The sequence below is a fragment of the Corvus moneduloides genome, chromosome 3, assembly GCF_009650955.1.
Source record: "Corvus moneduloides isolate bCorMon1 chromosome 3, bCorMon1.pri, whole genome shotgun sequence".
NCBI lineage: Eukaryota > Metazoa > Chordata > Aves > Passeriformes > Corvidae > Corvus > Corvus moneduloides.
The window spans coordinates 121,143,663-121,154,719 of NC_045478.1; the positions used below are offsets into that span (position 1 = coordinate 121,143,663).

The 11,057-nt window shown below is 55.9% G+C and overlaps 1 protein-coding gene and 1 long non-coding RNA gene across 16 annotated transcripts in view; one reads left to right on the forward strand and one right to left on the reverse strand.

Annotated features, from left to right (window-relative positions):
- The window catches only part of LOC116441940, a 56,963-nt gene extending 46,389 nt beyond the window's left edge, over positions 1-10,574 (reverse strand). For 12 of the 15 annotated variants that reach the window (XM_032104447.1, XM_032104448.1, XM_032104446.1 and 9 more), the window contains exons 1-2: positions 10,266-10,555; positions 5,741-5,960 (exon numbers count right to left, since the gene is read on the reverse strand). In XM_032104447.1, the coding sequence (XP_031960338.1) occupies positions 5,741-5,872 (132 nt within the window). In that variant the 5' untranslated portion in view covers positions 5,873-5,960; positions 10,266-10,555. Of the gene's footprint in view, positions 1-5,740; positions 5,961-6,050; positions 6,616-6,651; positions 6,694-10,265 lie in introns of those variants that run through there. The other 3 variants (XM_032104451.1, XM_032104436.1, XM_032104437.1) reach the window with 3 other exon arrangements.
- LOC116441957 lies at positions 5,556-7,900 on the forward strand. Its single transcript, XR_004239307.1, has 3 exons — positions 5,556-5,809; positions 6,037-6,120; positions 7,753-7,900. It is a non-coding gene; the product is annotated as an uncharacterized LOC116441957 (long non-coding RNA).
- Positions 10,575-11,057: the final 483 nt, after the last annotated feature.

Sequence of the window (11,057 nt, forward strand, 5' to 3'; positions counted from 1 at the left end):
ATGGAGATGGGAAGCTTTGGATACCTAAAAGCAACAAAGGGATGGTAAAGATGCTCTAGCGGGGTTTTTAGAGGGTGTAAGATAAGCTCAGGGATGGTTGGACCAAGGGGACCTTCCCACTGCCCTTCTTTAAGCATCCCAAACCTCTTTTCTATGGAATTTTGAAAAATTAAGTCCTGCAACCCAAGGAAAGCCAGACAACGGGGTTATCCCTGATGGAGACACCGCTGTTCCAACAAAAGCAGGTCCTGTGGAGCTCAGGGGGCCTCACACAGCCCTCGTGGGGACACAGGGCCTGGTCTTCCTGGAGTTGATGGATTTCTCCTTGCTGGGTTTGTGACAGGCTCCTCCATCCCTTTTCCCAGGAGGACGCACTGGGAGCCGGCGCTTCCCGGCCTCGCAGGCCGTTAATTAACCCGCGCCTCGTCTCGCTGCAATTACAGGCAGAGTGGGCCGAGCTGACAGCTTTTTGACAATGCCACTGTTCTCCCGGCTGGTAATTAATGGAAATAAAGTTGGGAGATGGCACGGTGGCCATTCCCGAAGGATGGGAAGGATGGTGAGTGCCGCAGCTCTGCCTCTCCACATGCTCGCACCACGTGTGACCCCACACTAAAAAAGTCAGGGTTTGCAGAGATCCTGGTGGTTTTCACACAAATAATCCCCCTGGGATTTGAGGGAAGAGCCACGGCAGCGCCTCAGCCCACATTCCAACGCCCATCCCTCCCGGAGCCGCAGGAGTCCCCTTGTCAGCCGGGAGCAGAGGGGACAGTCACGAGCGCCTGCCATTACCATTCAAATGGCTTATTGGCAGAAATGGGTTTAAAAATAGGGGTTTTATGATAAACAAAGTAACCTCATACAGGAAGTGAGCTGCAATTACTAAAACATGTTGTACAAAGCTGGTAGAGAACAGAGCTGCCCCACAGAACCGAAAAAACAACAACAAACCCCAAGCCCTTCAAGGGGGGAGTCCAACATTTTCTTGGGGATTTTTTTGTTTTTTTGTTTTGTTTTTTTTGAAGGAGGGAAAAGGGGTGAACTGAGGGGAGAAAGGACTGGGGGGGGGAGAGAATTTCTCCTCTCCACGTGGCCCTAAAATAAAGGTGATGCCAAGGCAGCTCCGCGATGTGAACCCCAAGTCTGAGAGCGCCGGGACTTCAGAAAGTGTCGGGTGCTGCTGCTGCAAAGGTTAAGAAGTTTTCCTTCCGAAACCCCGAGTGTGGGCTGTGAAAGAACATGGTACTGAAGAAAAATTTCCCCAGGGCTGCTCTTTGATTATCACCAAAGCCATCGAGTTTCAGTTTGAGTGATTTGTATTTATTTATAAAAACAAAGATGAAATAAGTAGAACGAAAACAAAAACCTCATCCTAATTTCTGAGCTGGAGCCTGATTTATTCGAGCAGAGACGTTCAGGTAGAGCAGGCTGGGTTGAGAAAATGAGCTGAGTTACCCTTGGGCTGCAGGGCACATTTTTTAAGGTTAAAGAAATACCATAAACGTCCCCAAAAACACATCCGACCACCCCCATCGGTGCCAAAATGCTGATTTATGAGTGCCTGGGCTGGGCAGCAGCTCCAGCCACGGGGTTCAACCCTGGTTTGGTGCTGGAGCATCTTAATTCGAGTGGGAGAACAAAAGACATTTCTCTTTTCATGTGTTTTCACTTCCATCGTGAGAGAACCGGTTAAAAAAACACACAAAAAAGCCCTTCAGTGGTCTCTCAGCCTCCACCGTGTTGTTTTTCTACCTATTTTCTGTTGTTGGCTTTTGTTATCAGTCTCATCTGCAATTTGTGGCCGATTCTGTCATGTTTCAGGCAGACAACGTGTTCCCAAAACTGCTTGCAACCTTTCACGAGGGTACAGCGGCGAGGACAGGCACAGCAGAACCACAGCACAACGAGAAAAAGGGCAGATTTAACCCCAAAATCAGTGTTTGCCCAAATTCGTGTCCCCAAGGCAGGGACAAACCCCGGGGCAGTGCTGGGTGACACCAAACCAGCCCCTGCCCACCCCCTGGAGCACCCCCAGTTTAACAGGAATTGATTCCATCTCCCCCTCGCAGGAGAAGCCGAACTCAGCCGTGTGCGACCCGTTGGATTTTTCTCGATCCCAAACAGCGTTTCCCAGCGTTTTCCCACCCGTGGGCACAACCCCATCCCAAATATCCCGGCTGAGCCCTGGTTTTGGCAGCGGAGCGAGGATTCAATCACTGGGGCTGTGAATTACCACCGAAAGCCAAAGCCACCGACCTCGCAGCCCTTCAACATTAATAGCGAAACCAAAAAGCAAATTAATACCGCAGGAGCAGCGGGAATTTGGCAATTTGGTTGAAATTCAAGCAGCGTCACCCCGGCGCACGCCACGCTCGGCGTGGGGGGCGATTCCGGCCAGCAGCAGCGGCTCTGGAGGAGCAGAGGGGTCGGGCGGAGGGGTCGCGGGGGGTTCGGGCTGCAGGGAGGGCTCGGAGCTGTGCCCCCGGGCTGCGCTCCGGAGCAGCGCGGGGCTCTCCCGGGGAGCCGGCGAGGGAAGCGCCGCGCGCGGCCCCGGGGACGCCTCGGCGCGGAGACAACCAATTTGGGGGTTTTTCAGGGCAGGAGGCGGCTCGGCGGGGGCTGCCCGGCCGGGGGAGGACTGAGCCATTGTGAAACCCGGCTCCTTTTCCTGAGGCTGCCGCTGCCGGCGGCGCCCGAGCCCGGCGGCGCCCGAGAAACAGCTCCAACGGTTTCCCGGAGCGGGGGCTCCCCCGGGCCCGGCACCCCCCGGCGCTCGGACACCACAATTTCGGGCTCCCCGGAGCACGGAGCAGCAGCCAGCAGCTCCCTCAGGAAGGGCTGCCGTCCCCCCCGAACGCCTGCGGCCCCAAACCTCCTCCCTCAGGATAACTGGGAAAGGGGGGGGTCCCACGGCCTCGCTCCCCCCATCCCAGTGCCCCTCTTTTTCCGCCAGGCACCAATCCACGCGCTTGGTTTGGCCAGGGAAACACTAAAACACAGAATTTCAAGTCAATGTCTCAGGGCTCTCCCAAAGCTCTCTCCACTTCCTGTGACAAAACAAAACACGCTTCGTTTTAAACTTATTCTTCCTCTATTTAGTGCCGAGAAACGATGACCAAAAGCACCCCCAAAAACCTTCCTGGGATTCTCCTCCCTTTCCCAAGCCATCCACGCCCCAGGCAGAGGATGGAGCTGGGCTGGAACAGCCTCAGCAAGGCATGCAATCTTGAATTTCAAACGATTTCATTTCGAATCTCGAGCTGGGCTGAATTTCCACTTCGCTATTTTCGTGTCACCGCTGCTCGAGTCAAATGCTGCCCCCCCCCTCCACGTCACCGATCTCGAACCTGAGCCAAAAGGTGGCAAAAGGAGGGGACGGGGATAAATTTGGGGTTTTGGATCATCCCCTTCCCCGTGCCGGGGTCAAAGGGACTGGGAATATTTGCTGAGGGGTGCAGGGAAGGAAGATCGAGACGAATCCGTTTGCTTTGACTCGTGTGGGAAGAATGGAGCACTGGGAGACCCCAGAATCCTCAGGCTTTTCTCGCTCCATTCACCACGGCTGAAGAAACCAGAATTCTGGGAATTTCAGGGCTAGGAGTTGGATTTTGATGATCCTTTTGTGTCCATTTCAACTTGGGATATTCTCTGAGTCAAATTTCCAGCATTTCTGGGCTGCCCCCCTGCCAACGCTGCTCCCTGAGCATCCCTTGGGCAGCTGGATGGAAAAATAGGGGAGGAAAAGGGAATTTGCAGCTGATCCGATTTTGCTCCATCATAATTTTTTGAGCGGATGCTTGAGAGGGATCACTCTGACCTGAGGGGGAAAGGGTTTTATCCCAGAAAAATGGTAACAGTTGCCTTGAAAATGCCCCACCTGGAAAATAGCACAGGATTTCCCCAGGGGCTGGGAATTTGCCTCTGAGAATTAAGCTGGAAAAGTCAGTATCAAGAAACCCAGCTGGAAAATCAGACAGACCTTTCCCAGGGATTGGGATTCGGCCCTAGGAGTTAATCTGGAAAATGCAACACCAAGAAACGCACCTGCCAGGGGGGCAATACCTGTCAAATGCATGCGTGCTTCCATTTATTCCAAATCCTTGCATTTATTCCCAACGCTTCCATTTATTCCCAATCCTTTCCCTTTGTAAAAATAATCCTTTTCCCTCTTTTTTTTTCTTTTTTCTTAAATTAACCCCCCCACAGCTTAATTTGTACCTCTAAGGGCATCATTACTATTATATGAATGATATTAATTTCATTATATTTATCGCATTACATTAATTACATCTATTATGTCACATTCCATTGTTAAACTTAATTCAATAAATCTATAATTCTATCACTCAACTTTATTTAATAAACAAGTATTTCGATGTTTTCATCACCATATCGTTCAATAAACACACAAACAGCTTACGTATGTGAATATATTTAATCATTTTAATTAAATAGAAATAAATGTCTTTGTACGTAATATGTAAATACATAAAAATACATTTACATATAAATATAAATATATTTACATTAATTTAATTTTCTATATGAGTATACAAATATAGGATTTATTTAAGTACAACAAGCAGGGCAATGGTGGGAGCTGTTGGATTTTAATTAATTGCCCTGATGAATTTTAATTGTCCTGATAGATTTTAACTGCCCTGACAGATTTTAATTAATTGCTCTGCTGGATTTTAATTGCCTTTCCTGACTTAAATTCCCCTGCCTGATTTTAATGCCATAGAAAAGTGTGGAAGAGCCCAGTGAGCCTGGGAAGGGGCACCTTCATGCTGGGATTTGGTCCCAAATATTTGGCAAACATTTCCAAAAGAAAATAAATTCCAAACATCTGGAAAGCCCCAAATCCATAAAAAAGGGACTGGGTGTCCTTGGAATCCCAACACCACAGGAATGGGCTCCGGAGGGACCTGGGTTGGACCTGGATGCTGGGATGGACATGGCAGAATCCACCTCCTGCCCCTGTATGGGATTCCCAGGAATTCCCAGCGGGACAAAAGAGCAGCTGCCCAAAGGCTCTGGGAGTGGGCACTGGGAGGGGGAGAGGAGCAGCTGGGAGGCATCGAGTGGCAGCACCAGTATGACCAGTAAGACCAATAACATCAGCACAACCAGAACCAGCAGCACCAGCACCGGTACCACCAGTAACAGCACCAGCACCACCAGTACCAGCACCAGTATCACCAGTACCAGCAGTACAACCGGAACCAGCCGCACCAGTACCACCACTCAGCAGCAGCAAAACCAGTAGCACCCCCACAACCAGCACCAGCATCAGCAGCACCAGTACCACCAGTATCATCAGCCTCTCCAGCAGCACCAGCCCCAGCAGCCCCAGTACCACCAGTGACACCAGTATCACCAGCGACAGCAGCCCCAGCAGCCGCCCAGCCACTGCTGACTCATTCCTGGCCGGAGCCTCGGGGCTGCTCCGTGGGGGTTTCCCTTCCTCCTCTGCCACCGAGTTACCCAACCCCCCCTGAGGTGGGGCTGCAGTTCCAGGAACTGCTCAGCTCCCCACGCCCCAGTTCCAGCCGAGGAGCCGAACTGGTGCTGCTGGGAGTGCTGATGGCACCCACAGCCTCGCTCCGGCACAGGGACACGGATCAGGCACCCGGGATTCCCGAGCTGGCACCCCCGGCTCGGCGCTTTGCACCCCAAGGAACCCATCCCAAAGCCACTCCGCCTTTCCCACATTTCTCCATCCCGTGGAGACACTCACCGGATCCACGGCTCCTTCCCCACATCCTCTGGAGCGTCTGAGATGGGGAGAGGGAACATCCAGGCCTGGGTATGTTTTCATAGCAATGGGTGGAAAAATCCCAAAGTGCTGACTGCACTTGTTTCCCACCATTAAGTGGGGACTGAAATAATTGGGAAGGGGACAAGATCCCCCTTTCCAGTTCTAATCCCAGCGAGACAGCCGTGCTCCTGCTGATTCCCTGGGGAAAAATAGGAAAAAGAGGCTTTTTTAAGTTTATCCTCCTTGAAAAACCTCTTCTGCTTCTTCTGTTCCAGAGACAGGGAATCACCTATGGAGGAAGCAGCACTGGGAATGCTGGAAGCAGGAGAAGAGAGGGATTTCTGCCCCTTGGCTCCCAGGTTTGTGCCGGTGGGTTTTGTGCCGCAGGGTGGGAATTGTCCATGGCTTTGTGCCCCCTCGGATCCCAGGCAGGACGCTCCACCACAGGGATTCATCGCTGTGCTTCCCATACTTCTCCTTCTACAGGCATTTAATGGCAAGGGGTCAGGATCAACTTCCCCGGGAAACCCTCATCCCACACAGTTTCTGCTGGAATGTCATGAACACTGAGATATTGAGGATTAATGGGAATGCCGGGAGGAACACTGGGATGACAGTGGAAAGCTTGGCTCTGGCATCCTTCCCTGGGCTGCAGGAGTGGTCCAGGCAGAGCAAGGGACAGACAAAAATCCATCAGCCAGGGAAAACTGTAGGAATTCCATTAAATTCAGTCTCACTTTCCCTCTGCTCAGAGCCCCCCACTTCCCGGGCACAGGCGCATCCCCCTGGAGCAAATTCTCCACACAGCAATTCCTGAAGCCACCCATGGATCCCCTGCCGTGGGATCCCTCAAGAATCTCAGAGCAGCCCAAATCCATCCCACGTCCTACCTGGCCTCGTCTCGCCGAGCTCCCAGCTGCAGCTCCCAGCCGAGGGTTTATACGGCCCTGTCCCCCCTCCCGTCGGGATGTGGGGAAGGAGATTTTCCCATGGCCCAGGGGCTCTCCCACTTCCCCCTTTGGGAATGGATCAGGGAGATTTTTCTCATCAGAAAGAGCCTTTGCTGGGAAAGGTCTCATTTCCCAGGGCCTGGAGCCAAATCCATGGGGACTACAGCCAAGGGGGCTGGGAAGGGGATGAGATACCCCAGAGCGGGAGGCTCTTTCATCCAGGGAATGCATCCCGAAGCTCTCAGGCACCTGGATACTCTTCCAGCCCGGAAAGCCCCGTTTTCCCCCCATTCCCATCTAAAAGAAGCTGTGACCTCCCAGCAAATCCTGTGGGAAAGGCTCTGGCTCTGTGAGGGATGGAAACCATCCCCATTCCCCAGGGAGCAGCTCCAGAGATGCTCACCCCACTCCAAGCCCCGTCCCTTCCAGCTCAGGGACCTTTTCCTTCGCTCCCACTGCAGGGGGGTGGCTGCCACCCTGCTGGTGTCCCTGCTCCCGGGTTTTCCCACTCCATTTCTGTTCCCTGTACTTTTGGAGCTTCTCTATTTCGGGAAAACAACGTGGCCTACACCTGGCTTGGGGCAGGGCCATGCTCCCGGGTCCAGCCGGAGTTCGGAGATGACTCAGGGGCACGAGCAGCCCCGAGAGCGGTGACACGGCGGGAAGGGGGAGCCCCGGGAGGGGGTGACACATCGGGAAGGGGGAGCCCCAGAGTTTTCAATCAGCCTTTTCCAAATCCACGCTAATCCAACTTGGATTTACGACGCCGAAGCGGCGGCGTGGATCCGGAGGGGTTTGGCACTGAGTGCTTCGTGGCCGTGCCATGGTCCAGCTGAGCATTCCAACCTCAATCCCTGTCTTCAGGACCCACTGGTGCTTTAACCCTTCCAGCGCCGTCACTGCAGCGCCAGGAAAAACCCGGCAGTGCCTGAGGGAGCTGCCATGGGATGAGCAAAGTCCTGGCTCAGCTGAGGGAGGAAAACCACCCAAAAGCAGCCCCTTTTTGTCCTCATCTGCGGCTTTCACCCATTTCCCATCCAGCTCCCTTGGCTGGGGCTCCAGGGATCACAAACCTCCAAATGAACCCAGGAACTGCGGAATTCTGGCGGCGGCGGAGCACCACAGAGGCTACAGAGGCACTAAATGCTTGGATATTCCCCCCAAAGACCTAGGAGATGGATGCTCCTCTTTGCCCAGTGCTTCCCACAGACACCCCTGGAGCTCCTCCCAGCAGAGCACAAGGCGGTGGGAAATGCCCTTCCTGGAAGAAATCCCGCCACGAGCATCCCATGGGAAGGAGGAACGTGAGGAGGAGGGCTGGGAGTGTTTTCCACTGCGGTGAGAAAACACTCAAACCTGCTCCCTTCCCGCCTCCTTTCCCCCGATATTGCAACAACACAGGAAAATGTGCTGGCAGTCATCAGCATCTCCCTGGAAAGCGCCAGGTTGCCAGCCCAGCTTCCAAATGCAGCTCTCCAGAAACCGCCGGAGTGGCTGCAAGCTTGAGGGAACGCCAGAGTCATGGTCAAGAATCCCATTTTCCTTCTAAAAAGTAAGGGATGGAAAGTGCTCCTGCTGGATATTCCCAGTGGGATGGAGCTGCTGCAGGATGCAGATGCCAAAGGATGATCTCACACCACCGCCTGCATCACCTGCGGGGTTCAGCCACGTCCCCCATGGCAACGCAACCCCTCAAAGGCGCCGGGATCCCTCGGGATGGCCTGAATCCCGCGGGATCCGGGTGACTTGCCCGGCATGCTGGCACCTGCTTTCCCGCAGAGCGAACAAACAAGTTGCTAAGTCACAGCAAAACCATGAAAGCAAAACCACAGAGCCCCAAAGCGCCTCTGAGTCACTCCCCGGCCGCCGCCACGGCCCCACAGGCCTCCCAAAATTCGCCGCCACCTGCAGCTGCTGATCCGCGCTCCGAAGGGCCGCTCCAGAGGTGCTGGAAGCGTTTTCCAGCAGGGAAAGCCTCTCTGAGTGGGCACAGGCACGGATGCAGGAGCTGAGGTGACGGCCAAACCGAGCTGGCAGCCCTCGCTCCTTCCCTGTTTTCCCGTCAGCTCACCTGGATGTTTCACTGCTGCTGTTTGACCGTGGCAAACCCTCGCTAGAACGGGCATGGAGCCGGGCCGCGGGCAGCCAGCGCTCCCGGGATTAGTCACCGCCACTGCTGACATGAGTCACGGAGGTCTGGCCGCCCTTGAAACCCGGGATTTTCGGGTTCTCGGCTCCGGGGTTGTCCCGGGGACACCTCTCGGTAACCGGTGCCCGGTTCTGAGCAGCGCTCGCCGCCGCCTCCCGCCACCGCCGCTGCCCGAAACGCCGCCGGGGCTTTGCCGTGGGGTTCCGCAGCGGCTGGAAGGGCGGGATCGGTCCCAAAGAACCGTGTCCCGTTGGGGCCAGAGGTGGGAATCGTGATGGAGGCGTGGGATGCAGCCGGGTGACGGCGGGGCCACGCCGGTGGCCCCGGTGGCGATGCCGACAGAGGTCACTGTTGCCGAAAAGTTGCGAGCCCCAGCCAAAAAACAAAAGGGAACTCGGCGGGGAAGGCGGGGATGGGGCCGGGTTGGAACAGGCAGTGGGACCTTGCCGGGAATGAAGCACCGGGAAGCGCAGCCGGCACCGCGATCCACGGGACGGGGTGAGCTGGAGAAGCCGCGCTCTGCCCGCAGCCACCGCGGGACGCCCCGGGGGCCGCCCAGCCGGGACTGAAGGAGGATCATGAGGATAATTCCTCCCCGGAGAGGGAATGTGCTGCCGCGGGATGATCCCGAGGGCGAAAGCTGAGCCAGGGCAGGAAAAGCAGGGAGCCCGGGGCTGCTCGACCCCTGGCAGAGCCCCTCAGCTCCGGGACAGCCCATGGGAAGCACGAGCTTCCCCAGGGAACCGCAGTTTGGGATGGCGGGTGGTGGGACAGCGGGAGAGGCAGGAGGGGAACTCGCTGCTGCCTTTCCCAGCCCAAATCCCGAGGGAGAGCACAGAACCAGCGGGGAGGGCGGCACAGAAAAACCCAAAAAAGGTGACTAAGCACTGTGGGGGGAGGGATGACGCCAGCGGAGCCCGGCCTCCGTTCCCAGCTGTGCTGGCTCCTGCCCGCCGTTATCATGGAATCCTGGAATGGTCGCAGTGGGAATGTTCCATAAAGCCCATCCCGTTCCACCCCTTGTCATGGGCAGGGCATTCCCCATTCCCCTAGCCCAGGTTGCTCCGAGCCCCCTCCAACCTGACCCCGGGACACTTCCAGGGATGGGGAATGGAGTTATCCGGGTGCAGGACCAGGGAGAACCTCCACATCCACCCTCCACATCCCACCTTCCCCCTTCTCCGTGCCCGAGCAGCGCTGCTTCCCTCCCTGCGGCTCCCGGAGCATCCCTAAATTCCTGCCAGCTCCACACCGCATCCAGCGCTCCTCCAGCAGATCCCTCCGGGACGAGGCAAAGCGCACACCCCGAGCAGCAAGCCAGCGCGAAATCCCAAACATTCCCGCTTATTCCACGGGTTTTTTTCCCCGCGACTCCTGGCAGCGGCCGGAGGGAAGAGCGCCTTACCGTGGGTGGCGGGGCCGGGCCGCCCCCGGGCCGGGGGTTCCCGGCGTTCCCACGTGGAGCCGGGAAGCGCAGCCCCGGGCATCCGTAACGGGCGCGGGCGGCCCGGGCGCGCTGTGCCCCGATCATTGGTCCAGCTCACGGCACCGCTGCTTTCAAATTCTGCTCGAGCTGCGGAAGGAAACAGGAAGCCCCAGAGCTCCTCGCCAGAGCCTCCCGCGCCCACCCCCGCCCACGAGCTCACCTCCCGGCCCAAACCCTGGAATGGCGCTTCTCCCGCATCCGGCGGAAACCGGGAGCATCCCGACGCCGAGGTGCTCGCAGGGATTTGCTAAAGCTTCTTGGTTTCAACTTACTCGCCGTTTTTCATCTCATTCATGGTCAAAGCACCTTCGACTTCCAGCTTGCCCGGCCACCAGGAAGCATCACCCTGGGAATGTGGCACAAACCCCATGGATCCACCGGGACAGCAAGAGGATTTAGGACACCTCCAGGTTTCTCAGCTTTCCGCCCCAAATCCAGCATTTGGATTTTCGGCTCTTTGCCTGACTGAGATAAACTCGGGAGGCTCATTCTGGGGTCCGGGTAGAGTCTTGAGGAGGGAAAAAAGAACATTTGTCCTTGGAAAAGTCGAGGGGGAATCCCATTCCTCATCCCTGGCAGTGCCCAAGGCCTGGTTGGATGGGGCTTTAAGGAAGGCATCCCTGCCCATGGTCTTTAAGGTCCCTTCCAACCCAAACCATTCCAGGATTCCATGAAAGCCCAGTGTCATTCCCTCTGGGAAATTAGCACTTC